The sequence below is a fragment of the Dromiciops gliroides genome, chromosome 3 (genome assembly GCF_019393635.1).
Source record: "Dromiciops gliroides isolate mDroGli1 chromosome 3, mDroGli1.pri, whole genome shotgun sequence".
Lineage (NCBI taxonomy): Eukaryota > Metazoa > Chordata > Mammalia > Microbiotheria > Microbiotheriidae > Dromiciops > Dromiciops gliroides.
The window spans coordinates 1,226,687-1,244,733 of record NC_057863.1 but is presented as its reverse complement, the minus strand read 5'-3'; the positions used below and the strand labels follow the sequence as shown (position 1 = coordinate 1,244,733).

Here is an 18,047-nt window from a genome sequence, read left to right as displayed (position 1 = left end):
GGCAGCTAAGAGGCACAGTAGATAGAACACTAGCCTTGGATTCAGGAGGACCTGAGTTAAAATCCAGCCTCAGATACTTAACAATTACTAGCTATGTGGCCCTAGGCAAGTCACTTAACCCCAATTGCCTCACCAAAAAAAAAAAAAAAAAAGAAAGAAGAAATATTTGTGTACAAATAGGCCTTTTTCTCTTTTGGGGGATGTCTTTGGGATACAGACCTAGCAGTGGTATTACTGGGTCAAAGGGTATGCACAGTCCCATAGCCCTTTGGGCATAGTTCCAAATTGCTCTCCAGAATGGTTGGATCTGTTCACAATTCCACCAACAGTGGATTAGCATTGGACATGATTATTAAGAGGTTTTTATGTGCTGGCTACTGTGCAGTCAAAGACTGTCCCTGCCGTCAAGGGGCACAAAGATGTATCCCTATTAGAAGACACCAAATACATCTAAGGTGAACAAAACAAAGAAAAGCTTCCTATGTGTTATCAAAGGCAAGATTGAGGAGGCCCAAAGACAGGAGATGGAATCTTCTCTAAGCCTGATAGCAAGTGAGCCATTTTGTCTGGATGCTGGTGCTTGAAAGGGAATAATGAGTAACTAGCCTGGAAAAACAGGCTGCAAGTGGGTTGTAAAGGACTTAAATGACAGAGAGAAGTCTCCACTTGATCCTAGAGGCATCAGGGAGACACTGGAGGTCACTGAGCAGGGGAGGAGGTGTAATGGCGGAGGGGGCACTGGCTCCTGAAGAACCTGGTGGAGATGGCCAGCAGGCTGCTGGTGATGCAGGACCATCTCCCCATGTCCTAAGACCAGGAGGGATTACATCTGAGAGCGGGAGATGAAGGCCCCCTCCCAGAAAACTCCCAAAGTGATCAAAAGACAAGGCACACTGGGCCTTCCCAATACCCACAGATCCTTGAAATGAAAAGCCACACACATACACTTCATGACTGTCTAGAGCCTTGCCCATTTAATCAATACAAAACATTAGGAAAATCATTCCACGGGAATCAAATTCATTTTATAAAAACTAGTTCATAAAACAATCAATAAGCATTTGCTATATACCAGGCCCTGCATTGAGGATGGACAAGTAACAGGATGATCACATTCACACAAAATCTCGTGAGTCTGACATTGCAAGCATTGGTCCCACCCATTAAAGTCAATTAGCAGCAAGTCAGAGAGGACCTTGGGAGGGTGGCCCGCCAGCTCCACCTCTGGAAGGGTGAGCAAGTTCTCCCCAAACTGAGCCCACAGCTGCCTCCCATCCACTCCGTCACAAGGCAAGGCCAGCCCAACTCCTTCTCCATGTGCTAGTCCTCCAAGCATTTGCAGACAGTGATCACATCCCCCCTCTTCCTCAGGTCAAACAGCCCCACTGGCATCAGCGGCTCCTCATGGGCTGACTCCCAGCCTCAGGGCACTCTGGCCACCTCAAGCTGACTGGTGTGTCTTGTGGCACTGGGTGTCTGACACTGAACACCAACCTCAGGCAGGATTTGAGTAGCGTTTTAGGAAGCCTTTCCAGTGGTTCCCCTATTAATTAAAAATGTCTGCGGATCCAAATCTTTACGGTTGATTTTATCACCAAATCACTGTGCAAAATGAGAGTGAGAGGTGCCATCCCACCAAAGGGCTAAGGGTCATCCCTGGACTCTACAGACCCCAATAAATGGGGCCTGGGGCTCAACGATGACTGGTGACTTCCCCCACCTTTCAAATCTAATAACACAAAGAACCCAGGAACAACTGTCCTGCCGTGGCCAGCCACCCTCCCAGCACCCACTGGCTCAAACCCAGCTGTATTTCTGGAAAGTCATTCAGTATATATGGGCCCCCTGCTGATGGGAGAGACGGGTCAACTCTCTTCCAGACTTTTCCACGGTGGCCGTTGAAGCCTGAGGTCATGAAAGAAGCCAGGTCCTAATTCTTGGTGCCAACACACTTTTCCCTTAGCTTCTCAGGATGGCATTCACCTCCTTTTAGCCTGATTAAAAGGGCACTCCTGAGGCAGAAGGATCAGACAACAGGGCAGTAACAGGTCCCCTCCTCTGGATGGACGGACAGAGCATGAAATCAAGTGAAACAATCAGGATGGCATCAGGAATGATTGGAAAAGCAAGGCCTCCAGCACCTTTCAGTTGTCCTCTCTGGTGACGGCCTGCAACATCGCCAAGGCGGCACCAGCCGCAGCATCCACATCCTGGCCATAGGAGACAGGGAGGGGGAAGGCCTTCTCCACTTCCTGCCTCAGCACCTCGTTCCTGGCCAGAGCGCTGCCACTGCCAATCACCCGTTCTATCCCCCATTCTTTCAGCTGCTGAGATGGGAGCATGGCGTGGATGTTCTGCACAATACCGCGGCACAAAGCTCTGGTCACATGGCCGAGAGACAGGGCACAGGGAGAGATGCTGCGCACAGACGCCAGTTCTTGTGGAAGGTGTCTCTCCCCCAGCAGCGTTGGGCTGATGGTGAGCTGGGTGTCTGTCTGGGCCAGGGCTGCTCGGATCATCTGGGAGTAGATCAGGCCCTCCACGACTTCCAGTCCTACCAAACAGGAAACCTTTCGGTCAGCCCGCTGCAGGGAGAGCACAGACTTCCTGGCCAGGAGGGAGCCGTTTGCAGTCCCTTCCCCGACAGCGGTCAGGGGGTCTGACCCATCCCCACACTCCAGGATGCAGGCCCGAGGTGAGGGGCTGCCATGTCCATGTACAAAGCCCAGGGGAGGGAGGTCCATGTGGCTCCCTCAGGACTAAGGACTGAGGGAATGAGGCTGTCTCTTTTCTGAACGTGGCCCTGACTGCTGAACGACTGTCTATCTTCCAAGGCCCAGCAGTGCTCGGGGCAGCACCGGCCACAGAGTGCGCCAGGAGATCCGCCCCAGCCTCAGTTTCCCTGGATTTTCTGTCTCATGCTGCCCTAGACTTGCCAGCACCTGCCGTGGGACTCCCTAACTTTGCCCATCGATAAAGAGATCTTACCTGGAAGCCAGACTCTGGGCCTTTGCACCAGCTACAGCCTCTGCCTACAAGGCCTTCTCTCCACCACCGAGTCTCAGCCTTGCCCAGCCCTTCCAAGCATCCTCCCCAGTCTGCCCTGTCTGGGCAGGGGCTCCCCAAGTGTAGGGACTGTCTTTTTCCTTCTTGAGCTCCATCGCAGGCACCCAATCAACACTCGTCCTCCCGGGGCAACTTACCTAGATCGGCCATCCACCGAGCCAGCATGCTGACAAAGGTGGCCAGCACATTGCCACCATTGAGGGACGCGGCCACTCCCAGGTAGGTCCGGCTGAAGTAGGGAAAGTAAGCCACAGGGGCCAAAGGATCCGGGTACTCTGCAGGCTTGAATCCCGGAGGCATGGACGCTGCCAGCTGGACGGAGGTGCTGATGTTGAGAACTGAGCCCCCAGAGAAGCAGAAATTAGGCCTGGTCCGTGGTCCTGAGCGGCAGAGGCAGGACCAAGTGGGGCAGGGGCACTGGCAGGGACGGAGGTGGGGGCACTGGTGAGGGCAGGTTTCTCCAGGCTTCCTGGGCACCTTCCAAAGCTCTGGAGGAGGCTGGGAGAAGTCCCGCCTGTAAGCGGCAGCTCGCACATGAGGTCAGGCAGGAATCTAACATTCTCACAGCCACGTGAGTTAGGACCAAATAAGTCAAAGAGAGCCCCCTTCCAAACGCCCACGTGCAGGCTGGGCCAGGAGGGCATGCAGAGCTAAAGTCCCCACCTCCACTCGCCAGAGTAGGCCCGGTGCCCGTGGGACCTTGGCGACTCTTCCTTGGAACTGCCAGGTTCTGAACGCATGAAGACAGTCCAGCCTGGCTGATGGACAAGTGCTGCGGGGTGGTCATTGGCCAGCAGTGCCAAGGTCCCGAGCCACCACCCACACTCACCTGCATCTGTACTTTGCGACATACAGGAGTAGACAGAACACTGGAGGTCCCCCAGGGCCACGCCAACTTTGGTCCCCTGGGGGATGCCAAACCATGTGTGGCACGTCCTCCCTGCTACAGTGCCGGCCTCAGCCACGTCCGGGAGCAGGTGGGTCGGAAAGCCCGATTCCTCCAAACTGTAAAGCAAGATGGCACCACCATCTCTAAGGCACAACGGGCTGAGGGAAGGGGAGACCCCTGGCCTGCACCAACCCCGGGGGGAGTCTCTGGCCAGACAACGGCAGGGAGAGGGAGCTGGGGGCAAGGGGAGTGGGAGGTGAAGGGAAGGCATCTCCCAGACCAGTGGGCCACCCCCCCCACCCCCCACCCCCGCCCCCAAGGCTCACAGGTGGGAATTCCAGCTTCGGCTCTCGGTGTTGAAGTAACCCCAGCTGGCAGCGTTGTGGTCGGACATGATGGGTCTCTGCAGGCCACACAGCATGGCCACCACGTAGTCCTGGATGGTGCCCGCCGCACCATATGGCTGCAGGAACTCTGGGCTGGTGGCAAAACCAAAAGCTCTGTGGCTGGCCAGCCGGGGGCTATCAGTGGCCTTCTCCCAGGGGAGGAGCCTGGGACACCAGGGTGAGGCCGTGGGCAATGGCGGCCAGGCTCATCTCCCTCCTCCATGGGGTGGGTACGGTGCTTGGGCACAAGGAATGAAGAGGGGTGCTCCCCTCCTGGGCCCAGAGGTCCTACCTGTTGTGCAGAAGCCAGTAGATGGTAGCAGAGCCGAATCCCGTGGCCACACTCAGATGGGACTTGGGCCGCGGGAGGGATGCCAGGAAGCTTCCGGTGCAGCGGCCATCTTGCCAGGTGATGAGGTGGCTGACCTGCAGCGGCTCAAAGATGCCATGGGGGCCTTTCTCCGTCCAGGTGCAAGCTGGAATGAGCCACGTCCCTGGACATGTGAGGCCTGGGAGTGCTCCCACCGAAGCTCATCCCAGCCCCGATCCCTTCTGTCTCCTTGGTCTGGCTGGTCCTCAGGGGGTAGCCCACTGGTCTGGGAGATGCCTTCCCTTCACCTCCCAGGGCAGGACCCCACCCCCCTTGTAGTTTTGCTGTTAGAGATACTGGCTAAGCACAAGGCGGCTGGGGGCAGGGGGTGGAGAGAGCACTGGGCCTGGCTGTGGGTGGGAAGAACGCTTCATTGCCAGTACAGTGCACACAGCAGGCATTAATCAATGCTTGTCGCTTGAGACTACAAAGGGTGAGGGAGGGCGAAAGCTGCCCCTGAGAAGGAAACAGACAGAAAGAGGTGACATGAATTACAGCTACCAGGGTCCAAGCTGGGACTGGAGGCCTGAGGGAGGCCCCAGGGGGCTCCAGACTGGCTCCTTTGCGGGGGCTATCACAGAAAGGCCTGCGGCTCCCCAAGAGTCCTCAGCGTGGGCACAAGGGCCCTTCCCCCAGGGGGACAAATCAATTACCTTGCTGGCTTTTCCAAAACATGACCCCATGCATCTGCCCTGACACGCCGATGAGGCGGACCCTCTGCAGCTGCCGAGCGGGGAGAGCCCCGAGACATTCGCTTAGAGCCTGCAGGATTCTGTGCACGTCCTGTTCCCGGGCCTGGGGACACCGTGACCGAGCCAGAAGTCACCCTAAGGCCTGGCACAAGGGGCTCAGGGTGGTGGGCCTCAGACCCAAGAAAGAGCAGCAGTGCCTGGGGTCCCTGGACAAACTCTAAGATGTCTATACACAAGAAGACACATGGGTACATGTGAGCACTGACACATGTATGGGCACACACAGACACAGGGACATCCATGGGCATGGCCACATGTACATACGTAAACATGCTACACTGTGCACATGTGGGCACTGACAGATGTACAGACACACTCAAATACAGGCACATACATGAACATGACCACAAGTACATACATTTCTCTGGTCCTCAGGCAGCTCCTGCCCCAGATGTGTATGCACACGTATGTGTGTGAAAGGTAGGGACTTGGTAGAAAACGAGGAAGAAGGAGCCACCCTTACAGAAAAGGGGTCTCTCTGCTCCTCCCTCTGCCTGTTTCGTGGGGCCCCATCTAAAAGGCATCGGAAGTGTGAGACCCCCTGGAAGCCTTGCAACGTCGATGAGGGTTTTCAAAGCACCTACTACATTCCGGGCCCTACACCAAAGGCCGGAGCAAAGGCAGAAACAAAGGGTGTTCAGCATGCCCCCCAGATGGGTGGTAGAGCAGCTGAAGGGAGGTCAGGAGAAGCTTCCTGGAGAAGCACCTACTAAGCGCTGTTCACTGGCTCGGGGGAGAGGCCAGACTGGGGGTCAGTAGGCCACAGGAGCTGATGAGGGTGGCAGGGGAAGGTACACAGTGTGGGGAGCAGAGGAGCCGGCCCATCTCCAAGAGGCCATCCTTAGCTTTTGAGTCTGAACTGGCTGGTTGTGGACAAAGGGGATGAGGAGAGCCTGGACCACTGTGCCAGAGACCTCCCCTCCAGCCAGCCCAGGAGACTCCTGCACGAGAAGGGTTGAGATGCGATGTGGAGGCCAGCTCTCGGCTGCACTCCTCGCAGGAAAATGGTAGGCGGCCCACCTGGCCCAGCCTTCCTGGGGGGAGCCGGGCACCCTTTCTCCATGTCCAGCCTCCATTTACACGGCTCATTTTCTTGTCTACACTTGTGGGATCTTTCCCGGCTCTTCTGCAGACACTGGGCCGAGTGCTTGCCAGCGATGAGCTCCGTGGACAGTTTGGCCACCGCATCTCCTACTTCTTTCAGGGCCTGGTGGCTCCTCTGGGCTGGGGCACTCCAATTCCTCATGGTCTGGTTTCCCTAAAGGCCTCCCCGCCCCATCCCTCCATTGCCACCTCGGGGCCTTCCAGGACTCTGCCTCCAACCTAGCCTGGCACCAAGCAAGCACCAATGCTCGCCCACCTCCAAAGAGGGTAAAAGGACGGAGTGTGGGACTCCTTTGTTGGCCAGGTCACCCTCTCTGAGCCTCCATCTCCTCATGCATAATAGCCCCTTTCCCTAAGTCCAGGGATGGGGTATCTGACTCTTCTGTGATGGCCAGTCCTCACTTGGAGTCAAGAAACACGCAGTCTTCTACACAGACAAAGAAGGGAGGCTGGCAGGGGGTGCCCCACGGGCCGTCCTTTGCCCACGTCCACGCCAGGTTGTGCAGGTGGGCACTGCCCACAAGCTTCCCTCACTAGGACGGGATGGAAGGATATCTGATGTCCAGCCCATCCCAAGGGCATCCATCAGTGACATGTCTTGTGCACACAGGCACACACGCATGCACGCCCCTGTGCTTTCAAGTACCTAACAGATGAATGCCACTTTCTAAGTCAGAAGCCCCAGCCAAGCCCCCAGAGTGCACCAGGGCCTATGAAGACCCCCTACCCAGGGAGCCCCTGTGGGATATGATGTCAAAACCTCCTCCTATCTCTTGGGAGGTGCAGGTGCTGCCGGCCTGGCCGGCCATGCCCAGCTAGGGCAGGGTCATCTGCTTCACTGCACCCCCAGGACCCTCAACAGTGCCACGAGTGGGACACACGAGGCCCTTGCCACGCAGTGGTTGTTCACTGAGCCTCGCTAAGATCACAGAGGGCCCGGGCCATCAGACGGGGAGCCCTTCGCAGGCATCGATGTGTATTCGGCACAGTGCTGGGCACCCTGTGGTCACGTCCCTCCCGAGGAGGGGTAACCCCCTGCCCAGGTTTCCAGTGTAGCTCTGTGCGTATCGTGCTCTGAATTTCTAGTCAAGGAGCCCCAGGGGCCCCTGTGCCTGTGACTCACTCCCTTGCAAAGGTGCAAGCCCTCAGAGAAGGGTCAGGCGTGTCCCTGGGAGAGGATGGGCCTGGGTCCCGGGCAGAGCAGCAGCAACAGGGGCTGCAGCAGTGACAAACTGCAGAAGAAGGCCAGCTGAGGCCCCCCACTCTTCCCCAACCTAAGAGGTCTCTGGGGGAGGGCCAGGTGGCTCAGGGACAGGAAGCCCTGCCTCCCACCTCCAGACTTTTGCCTGGCCTGTCCCTGATGCCCACTACAGTCCCCTAGGGGCCTTTCCCAGAGGAACCCGGCAGGGGGCCTCTGGAAACAGGGCCTTCTGGTCAGCTCCAGCCCAAGGCACCCCATCAGGCTCAGACTTGGCGCTGAGGGCACTGGGGTGGGAGGAGGTGAGAGAGGAGGCCCAAGAGCCCATACTCTCAGGCCCTGCCCTGGAGCAGAGGGGGGAGGGGAGGGGAGGGGGAGGGGGGAAAGAAGGGGAGAGGGAGGGGAGGGGGAGGGGGGGGGAAAGAAGGGGAGAGGAAGAGGAATGGAGAAGGGAGGAGAGGGGGGAAGGAGGGGGAGGGGAGAGGAGGAAGGAGAGAGGGGGAGGGGAGAGGGGAGGGAGAGAGCAGGGGGAGGGGAGAAGGGGAGTGGGAGAGGAGGGGGAGAAGAGGGGGGAGGAGCGGGGGAAGGAAGGGGGAGGGGCGGGGAGGGAAGAAGGGGGAGGGGCGGTCGCTCACCTGCGGCCCCGCCTTCCCGCTCGGGGACACGTCTGCCCGAGTGGCCTGGCTGGCGCTGGCCGTGGGCACCAGGAGCCCGCGGTGGGGCCCGGCCTCCAGCAGCACCGCCTTCACGGACGAGGTGCCCAGGTCAAGGCCCAGCACGAAGTTGCCTTGGGCGTCGCCGCCCGCCGCCGCCATGGTACCGACAGAGAAACCCGCGCAGGCGCAGGCGCAGACAGGCAGGCGCAGGGCGCAGGCGCAGGCGCATGCCACCGCCCCCCCCAGGGGATATGTGGGGCGGGGCGAGGCGAGGGCGGGGCTGCTCTCCGCCCATTGGCCGGCTGGCCGCGGGGCGGGGCCGTGATGTCACACCCGGGCAGCCCCAAGTAGCCACGGGGCGGCCAAGCTGGACTTTCCTTCCCGTGGTCACGGGTCCTTCCTTTCTCTCCTCGGCTTCCTTGCTGCTGGGTGAGTAAATGCGGCCCGGACCCGCTGGGAGTGCCCGGAGCTCCGGCCTGGCCGGGCTGCTAAGGCGGAGGGAGAGAGGGAGAGGGAGAGGGCGAGGCGATGGAGCGCCCAGCGTCAGGCCCGGCGTCCAGCCCGGTTGGGGAACCTGACCCTGTAAGTGGCGGAGGGTCCCCACTTCTCTTTGTGGGCCGGATGTTTGCTGCTCACCCGGCCCAGAGCCGGGCCCCTTGGGCTCCAGAACCTTGGTAGTCCCTACGACCCAGGAGCCAGCCCATGTAGAGGAGGGGGCGGGGAGCCTTGGACCACCCAATAAGGGAAGGGGTTCTGGGGAAGGAACCCGGTACAGAGTTCTCTGGGCTTGGGGGTGGGGGAGGAGATGTTGAGGACCACCCCCCACTTTCTGCCCCTGACTCGCTAATTTCCTCCTAGACCCAACATGCCCCGGTGGTCCTGGTCCTGGTGGTGCCTCCTGTTGGCATCTGAGCTCTGGGCAGTGTGTGGTGAGTGGCTGTGGGCATGGAGCCTGGGGGCCTCAGCTTCCTTGTCTCACGGTCAGTGTGTCTCAGGGATGAGCCCAGCTTGGCACAAGGGGCCCAGGCCAGCCCTGGTGGCCAGGTCAGCCTGTAGCCTGGCCCTGAGGCTGGGAGCCCTCCAGGAGGTGCTGCCTCTGGTGGCCTCTCTCTTATGCAGACTCAGGCTCCTCGTACCCTGTTATCTGAGGTTGAGCCTTCTCCCCCTCCCCCTTCTTGGGTGAGAAAGTTGATTCACTGGCACGTTGGTGCATTTTGAGAATGAACCTGGAAGGGGGGCATTGGGTAATCCCCAGACAACCAGCATCGCCCTCAGCAGCCCAGGGTGGGTGAGGAGCCTCGGCCCCACTAAGGGACCCTTGGGTGCAGGCCCCGCCTTCTTTAGCATGAGGTTTCTTGGGGGCTGCTGACAGAGAGCGGTCTGCAGAGAGCTCCCAGGGAGCACTGGGGGGTTCCCTGAGGTGTTGGGGGAAGCAGGGGTTGCATGCTGGGCTCGGGGTGAGTCACGTGGGGCCTGGGGCTCTTGTTGGCTCACCGCCCCCTGACCTGGATGCCAGGGGGCGCAGCCAGTCTCACAGAGGAGCCTTCCTTCTCCCGGATTTCTGCTGAGCGCTCCCAAGGCCCCAAGTGGACCCTGGCCGGCCCCCAGCCCAGGGCCCATTCCCTTGGCCCCCGGCTGTCCCAGCCAGCCCTTTGGGGGCTGGATGTTCTGGGAGGGAGCTGGCGCCACAGGGGACCAGGCAGACGCCAGGGCGGGGAGGGGGGAGGGGGGCGGCTGCCCTGGCTCCCACTTGTGATGACTGCTTATCTGTTTCCATCAGGCCACACCATGAGCCTCACTGCCCCTCGGGTTGTGAAACTTGAGAACCAGAGCTCCAACAACGTCACCGTCACGCTGGGGTGAGTGTGGCAGCCCCCCAGTCCTCTTCCTCCTCCTTCTGGACCAGTAGAGTGGGTGTGTCTGGGGGGGGATGAGTGGGTGTTCCCACTGTGAATATTGTGGCAGTGTGTGTCTTGGGGGCGTGTCAGCAGGTGTGAGGATAGGCTTGGGCCCCCCCCCCCCAATCCAGTGTTGTCAGGGAGAGTGGCCACCCTTCCTGCCAACATCGGGTGGCCAAGGGGGCAGTGGAGGCCCCCACTGAGACCTTTCAGGAAGCCCCCAGATGTGCTCCCTGTCCTGCCCCGTCCTGGGTCAGTTCCACCTAGGCAGGAGCTTCCTTGAGGCTAAAACAGATGACTGAACTTGGGGGAAGGGGGGTTCTGCTTGTCCCCAGGCTTGGGGGGGGAGGGGCTGGGGAGTTTCTCCACCCCGCCCCCATACCATGGTGATCATTGGCTTTTTCTTCCCCATAAGCACCACACCCTGCCCCTTGGCCAGGTCTTGCTGGACCCTATGCCCATCTCAAGAGCCCCCCACCCAGGGTTCCTTCCTCACACCTCTGAATCCTGGGGGGGTGGGGCTCTTTGCCTGACCTGACTGAAGGCTTTAGGGTTTGATCCTCCCCACTTCCCTCCTCCCTCCTTCCCCTCCCATTCTCCCCTCCCATTCTCCCCTCCCTCCCTCCCCCTCCTTCCTTCTCTTCCTCTCTTTCCCTCCCCCCTTTCTCCTTCCTCCTGTTTTCCACTCCCTCTTCCCTCCCTCTCTCCCTTCCCCCTCCTCCCCTTCCCGCTGATGCACTTCCCAAAGCCCCCCACAGGCACCTGCCCAGCCAGGTGGTAGCAGGGCTAAATGAGCCTCTGCCTCTGAAGTTGCCTGTGGGAGACGAAAGACCGTGTGTCCTCCTGGAGGTGACATCTGTTGTCATCCTTCCCAGGGCTCCACTAGACATACCCTCAGTGGTCACAATTGACGTCTTCTATGTGTCAAAAAACCAAACTGTCCTGGAGTTCCCTGATGAAGTAAGTGTCTCCGGGGCCTTGGGAAGGAGGACTCCTGCTGGGAATCGGGGGCTCCCTCTGGTGGCCCCACGGGTGGAGGCCACATGGGCAAAGCTCTCTGACAGGTTGTGGTACCAGCGGGGCAGAAGACATCTTTTTTCTCCGTGACGGGGAGAGACGTGGGCCAAGTAACCCTCCTCCTGAGCCTCAGCAGCTCCAACCAGACCAGGTAAGCGGCAGCTGCCAGCCTGGCAGGTGTGGGGCAGGCGGGCACAAGCCTGGCGGGTGTGGGGCCAGCAGGTGTGGAGCAGGCGGGCGCAAGCCTGGCGGGTGTGGGGCAGGCGGGTACAAGCCTGGCGGGTATGGGGCAGGTGGGCGCAAGCCTGGCGGGTGTGGGGTCAGCAGGTGTGGGGCAGGCGGGCGCAAGCCTGGCGGGTGTGGGGCCAGCAGGTGTGGGGCAGGCGAGTGCAAGCCTGGAGGGTGTGGGGCCAGTAGGTGTGGGGCAGGCGGGCGCAAGCCTGGCGGGTGTGGGGCCAGCAGGTGTGGGGCAGGCGGGCGCAAGCCTGGAGGGTGTGGGGCCAGTAGGTGTGGGGCAGGCGGGCGCAAGCCTGGTGGGTGTGGGGCCAGCAGGTGTGGGGCAGGCGGGCACGAGCCTTGTGGGTGTGGGGGCAGGCGGGTGGGCCGCCCTCACCGCCGCGCCCTGATTCCTTCACAGGACCTTCATCCACTTCTTGGTGTTCCGCAGCCGTGCTCTGGAGTGGATAAACCAGGGCATTGGCTGGATCTACTTTGTGGCCTGGTCCGTCTCTTTCTACCCGCAGGTGATTGAGAACTGGAAGCGCAAAAGGTAAGGACCCAGGAGGGGGCAGCTGGACCCTTCCCCAAGGATGCCGCACCGAGCCACCTGCCATCCCATCTGGCTCTGGCTCCCGGAGGAGGCTCCCTGGTGACCAGCGCAGGACTGGGGGAGCAGCGTGAACCGGGCCCCTGCCCAGGGAACCAGCTCTGCTTAGCCCTTCCTCGGGTGGGATCCCGCTGCCCCTGTCTCTGGGCCTCAGGCTTCTCGGTCCCTATTCAAGGCGTCCTTGGCCCCACCAGAGCCACCTTCTGCCGCAGTTTGCACCCTAACAACCTGGCTGTGGCAGCCGGGTGACATGCGTGGCTCACGCCTCGAATGCTGCTGCTCGGGGTGGGGGGTCCCAGACACCAGCCCCGGGTAGGCAGCATGGCAGAAATTGCCAGACCTCTCCTTTTCAGGGAGGCCAGAGGAGTCAGCTTTTGGGAGAACCCTTTAACGTGGGCTCCTCAGGCTTAGAACCCATCTCTAGGGCCGCCTCAGGCATGGGTACCACATATGTATGTAGTCTTCCAGAGACCAGATCTATGCAGTCGCCAAGTGAAGGGAGTGGCGCCCCGCACCCCCCCCCCCAGCGCACACATACGTGGTGCCCATGCCTGAGGGGGCCCTAGAGAAGGCATCTGTCCATCCCCATCCCAGGCCCTGAGCCTTGGGGGGGGGGTCCCTAGAAAAGGCCCCCAGCCTCCCCGTCTTCCTCCCCAACAGGGCAGTCCATGTGGAGAGCCCTAGGGAAGGTGGCCTTCCTTGTGGGGCATTCACAGGAAGCAAGCTGGTGGGGGAAGCGCTATCTGGGGGCTTGGGTGGGGGCTGGGGCATACCTCGTAGCAGAGACAGTGGTGGCACCCAGGCTTCTGATGCGAGGCCCTCCTCCCCTCATCTCTCCCAGTGTGGTCGGGCTGAGCTTTGATTTCATCGCCCTGAACCTGACCGGCTTCATCGCCTATGCCGTGTTTAACGTCGGCCTCTTTTGGGTGCCCTTGATCAAGGTAAGGTGTGGCCCCCACCCCCGCAGGCAGCACTCTGTCGGGGCCGCCCTCTGGCTCATGGCCCCTCTGCTTTGGCCCGTCAGGAGCAGTTTCTGCACGAGCATCCCACTGGTGTGAACCCCGTGGACAGCAACGACGTCTTCTTCAGCCTCCATGCCGTGGTCCTCACCCTGGTGGTCGTGGTGCAGTGTTTTCTGTATGAGGTAGGTCGGAGGGTGGCCTGAAACAGGCCTCTCGCTGAGCCCCTGCCCACTGGGCCCTGCCTTCTTTGCATTTTCCTCAGCAATGGAGGGAGACCCTGTCCCTGTCACTGCTGCTGGGGAGGGTGGAGGACCTGGGCTGGGAGGGGGACTCCCCCTGGGCCTGGGCCTGGGCCTGGGCCTGGGCCTGGGTTCGAGGCGCAGGCAGTGTTGGTGCCGCTCGGCTCAGCCCTGCCCCCATCCCTTCAGAGAGGCGGCCAGAAGGTGTCCCGGGCCGCTGTGGGCTTCTTGGTGCTGGCCTGGCTCTTTGCCCTCATCGTCATGGCGGTAGCCCTCGGCGGGGCCATCTCCTGGCTGCAGTTCCTCTTCTGCTTCTCCTACATCAAGCTCGCCGTCACCCTAATCAAGTACTTTCCCCAGGTAGACACCGACCCCCCGAGTGGCACCACTGTGCTGGGGCGGGGTGAGGTGGGGTGGGGGTGGGGATGAAAGAGGGAGTGACAGGAGCCTCTGAAAGGAGGAGGCCCTGAGAGGAAAGAAGTGACAGGTGCAGGGTCTTCAAGACCACAGCAGCAGAAGTTAAGGGAAGTCAGAAAAAGTGTGTATAGGAGTGTGTGTGTGTGTGTGTGTGTGTGTGTGTGTGTGTGTGTGTGTGTGTGTGTGTGTGTGTATGTGTATGAGAGAGAGATAGTGAGGACGTGAAACCCATGGGAGTGTGTATGAGACTGAGTGTGTGAGATCGAGTGAGCGTGACTGGGTGTGAGACAATATGTGTGAGCGTGTTGGTGGGGAGGGGGGCTTTGGACATGTCCATCTGTGTGCCAGCTGCCAGGAGAGCAGGGCACTGCCCCCGTCCCTGCCCGGGGGGAGCATGGGGACAGGGGCCACCTGCGAGCAGCTGCCTCACTGTGCATCTGTCCGTCCCCATCCCAGGCGTGCCTGAACTTCCGCCGGAAGAGCACAGAGGGTTGGAGCATTGGCAACGTGCTCTTGGATTTCACAGGAGGTGTTTTCAGCCTTCTCCAGATGTTCTTCCAGTCGTACAACAACGGTAAGTGGGACGAAGCGCCCAGCCACAACTAGTCCTTGAAGTCCACGGAGGAGGAGGGAGGGAGTCAGAGGCCTCAGAGCAGCAGGACACTTTGGCAGCAGATGGTGAAATGGTGTTTTCCTTGTTAAAGTCCTCGCCCAGCCCTGCCCCGCATCAAGAAGTCAAGCACCTTGTGAGGTCAGGCACAACCTATGTCCATATTAGCTACGTGGGGAGAACAAGCCAGAAAAGGCCTCAGATAAGAGCGAGAAAACAGCTGGGAGCCTCACTCCGGGAATGTCTGGGGACAAAGGGGGCTGGCCATTTGAAGGGAAAAGGGAGGGCTTCTCAGGGCTGCGGGCGCCTCAAATGCCAACTAGCAGCTTCCCGAGGAGGGGAGGCTCAGAGCCGAGGCTGGCGGAGAGAAAGGGGTGCACGAGAGGAGCCCCCAGCGTGTGTCTGACTGCAGATACAAACACTCCCGGAGGAGGCCGGAGCTGGCCCGAAGTACCCACACCCCCTGTGCAGATGAGCTGAGGGGACACCCCGGGCGGGGCCTTGCGACTTTCTGGCTCACTGGCCCTTGTCCCCCGAGAACAGCCTGGTGGGTGGCCATCATGGGGGCTCTGAAGGCCCTGTGGCAAGAGCAATAATGAGGACCGCTGACGTCTATTAGGCACCTACTGTGTGTGTCAGGCCTTGGCCTGAACACTTTACGAGGGTGACCTCATTGAAGCCTCACAACCACCCCTAGGAGGAGGGTCCTGGAGACAGACAGAGCTTCAGACAGCCTTGCCCAGGGTCACCCAGCTAGGAAGGGTCTTCCTGCCTCCAGACCAAGCACTCTGGGCACAGTGGCGTCCCTGGCAGCCTCTAACAGACCCACAGAAGCTGTGCAAACATCTCTGTCAAAATGCACAGAAGAAAGAATGGCAGAATACTGGGGTCTGAACTGTCCTTGCCCCTTCCTGTTTTGGGCACCTGTACCAGGCTCTTCCTTGAGAAACCCCCCCAAGGCTTTGTCCCCTCCTCTGCATCACAGGGTGGACTCCCTGCAGGCACCGGCCATGGCAGAGCAGATGGGAGTGCTCGGCCCTCATCTCTCTCAGCCAGGAGAGCCATGGGGTGAAGGGGGCCTGGGCAGGGCATGAGAGGGGCACCAGGAGCAGCCCCTCCCCACACCGTGATGCCCATGGTAGGCCATGGCACTGACCCCTTTCTCACAGGCATCACATGCTTGGCACTTCCTGGGGAAGCCATTGGCTCCCTTCAAGGTCAAAGAACCCTGACAGAAAGAAGGGAGTCTTCCCAGGGGGCCCTTGGGAGGGTTTCCCAGGCTAGCTGGGGCTTAGGAACAGAGCAGGGCGTCCAGAGACATAGGCACAAGGTGTGCCTCAAGGATGCTCATGTGCATTTTTTCTATGGGGGCCTTCCCTTCCCCACTGCCTTAATTTTTTTTTTTTTTTGGTGGGGGCAAATGAAGTTTAAGTGACTTGCCCAGGGTCACACAGCTAATGTCAAGTGTCTTGAGGCTGGATTTGAACCTGGGTCTTCCTGAATCCAGGGCCAGTGTTTTATCCACTGCTGCCCCGCTCCCCTTTTTTTCCTTCCCCACTCCCAACATCCTCCTGGGCCTGGTCTTATCTCAGTTAGTCTCCTGATGCTGTGGATCATCATGTGGCAGGGCTGGCGTTCCACAGAAGGCCCAGCATTGGAATCTCCCTCCATCATGCCCGCCGGCCCTGAGCCCTAACGCAAGGCACAGCTCATGTTCTTTCTCCTCCATTGCCCCCCTCCCCACCTGGCCTCCCCAGAACCCAGGCCTGGTGAACTCCTGCCCTGCCAAGCGCCCCGTAGGGCCCCTTTGGGGACTGTGGCTCCCTGGCTGCCAGCTGTACTGTGAGCCTGGCCAGTGCCCTGGCCCCGGGGCTTCCTTCCAGCTTCTGGCCCTTGGGAGGGATGGGAGGCTCTTCCCCACTCACGTGTCTTCCTTTGCATGTTCACAGATGAGTGGAATCTGATCTTTGGAGACCCTACCAAGTTTGGCCTTGGCCTGTTCTCCATCGTCTTTGACATCATTTTCATCATCCAGCATTACTGCTTGTATAGACCAAAGGCAGGGTATGCGCAGCTCACCTAACACACACACCCTTGGACCGCCCCACCAATCCTGGAGGCCGAGAAGCCGCGGCCAGTCCCGCTGGGCTCTGGTGCCCGGTCTGGGCTCTGGTGTCCGGACGGCGCAGCCTCGTCGGCGGGGCTCAAAGCCTGGAGGGACGGCGGTCCTGCCTCTGGCCGCTGAAAATCCTGCTGCTCGCTTGCTGCTGGCTCACTTGCTGCTCGCTGCTGGCTTGCTGGCTCCCAGGCTGCCCCTGGCCTCCCTCTGTGATCATAAGCCAATGATCTGCTGAGATTAAAAGCCGAGCGTGCCTGCCCAGGGATGATGGCATTGGTGTCTTTTAGTTGGATGGCTCCCTCCTCCCGCTGACCCCCACCTCTTGGGGCTAGCCGCCACACCTGTGTCTCCAGGACAGAGGCTGCTTGATCCCCGGCGCCCCATCTTCCCCCATGCTCAGACATGTCTTTCTTTTTGTTTTCAAGGCCCCAGCTGCCCTTCACGGGTTCTGAGTCACATCCATAGTAGCTTCGTGCCAGGAGGGAGGAGGGAGCAGGGAGCACTCATCCCGGTGCCTGCTGGCTGTCTGTCCAAGCATCCTGCCCTGGGGGCTTCTGCTAGAAAGGCCTTGGCCCCTCCCTGGCCTCCACAGTGCTGTTGTTTCCTAGGGCCCTCAGGCCCAGGCGCCAGCCTGCCTGCCTGCCTGCCAGCCTGCCTGCCTGCCTGCCAGCCTGCCTGCGGCCCCCCACCTGCCTGCAACCCCTGCTTGCCCAGGGTGGTTCCAGGCAACTCCTTCTTAAGCCTGACCCAACAGCTGGGTGGGGTTGGGATCTCATCACTCTTTCCTCAGCTGTCTCCCCATGAGAAATTCTGGCCCTGCCTTTGGAGAACACATGCCCCTCTCCTTACATGACAATTAGTGCTCCCCTCCATAACCACAACCCCAAAAGCAGGCTTTTGGGGGGGCTCGGACTATACCCCCAGCCTAGCGGGCTGGGTAAGAAGGGCCCACTGCAGTGCCCATGCCCACACCATCCTTCCTGGTCCTGCCAGGGGTGGGGGCTGTGTCCCCAGCTCTCTGCTGCCCCCTTCCTGTGCCTCCCCCCCCAATCAGCTTCTGCCTTCTGCTCCAGGAAGTTCTGCAATGATGGTGGTGGTTTGTGGACATGATTTTCTATTTTTTCCCATGTATTTTATTTGTAAAGGATCAATGTAAGAAACCTAGAATTTTAGATTAAAACTAACATTTAATTTTCCACACTCTTGGCTGATGATCTCATGTCTTGCCACTATGATGAGCCCACCTCCTTGAGCAGGTGAGGAAGGGCCCCCAATCCCCGAGTCCCCCAGCCCCCAGCTTTCTTTGGCTGCTTCTTTGTTAAAAAAGAAATGGTTGGGCCCTCTCAAATGATCTGTGGCCACCTGCCTTGGAATGACTGATTGCCAGTTTGAAAGCCTTTGATATGCCCCACACATCAAGAGGAGCCCAGGCCTTGGGAAGTAGCTTCTGACCATCTCTCTCCCAGACCCATCCACCAGCCAGGGCAGCCGTGTAAATGAAGGTGATTGACCCCAAACCCTGATGGGAGGGAGGTTAA

General features: G+C 59.9%; 2 protein-coding genes across 3 annotated transcripts; one reads left to right on the top strand and one right to left on the bottom strand.

Moving 5' to 3' along the window:
- Positions 1–951: 951 nt before the first annotated feature.
- SHPK (sedoheptulokinase) lies at positions 952–8,609 on the bottom strand. The gene is made up of 7 exons (XM_043994529.1): positions 8,401–8,609; positions 5,365–5,506; positions 4,634–4,817; positions 4,282–4,434; positions 3,896–4,071; positions 3,204–3,404; positions 952–2,554 (listed from the first exon to the last, which is right to left on the bottom strand). Exons 1-7 carry the CDS (start codon positions 8,578–8,580, stop codon positions 2,145–2,147), a joined length of 1,446 nt encoding a protein of 481 aa, XP_043850464.1. The 5' UTR covers positions 8,581–8,609; the 3' UTR covers positions 952–2,144.
- A 128-nt stretch (positions 8,610–8,737) lies between these two features.
- Positions 8,738–17,710, top strand: CTNS (cystinosin, lysosomal cystine transporter). 2 transcript variants are annotated; one of them, XM_043993050.1, is made up of 11 exons: positions 8,738–8,850; positions 9,280–9,350; positions 10,202–10,280; positions 11,195–11,279; positions 11,384–11,487; positions 11,974–12,105; positions 13,004–13,103; positions 13,187–13,306; positions 13,553–13,723; positions 14,237–14,354; positions 16,340–17,710. In XM_043993050.1, exons 2-11 carry the CDS (start codon positions 9,287–9,289, stop codon positions 16,471–16,473), a joined length of 1,107 nt encoding a protein of 368 aa, XP_043848985.1. In that variant the 5' UTR covers positions 8,738–8,850; positions 9,280–9,286; the 3' UTR covers positions 16,474–17,710. The 2 variants fall into 2 exon arrangements, with proteins under 2 accessions (XP_043848985.1, XP_043848986.1); XM_043993051.1 differs by lacking the exon at positions 8,738–8,850 and adding an exon at positions 8,857–9,003.
- Positions 17,711–18,047: the final 337 nt, after the last annotated feature.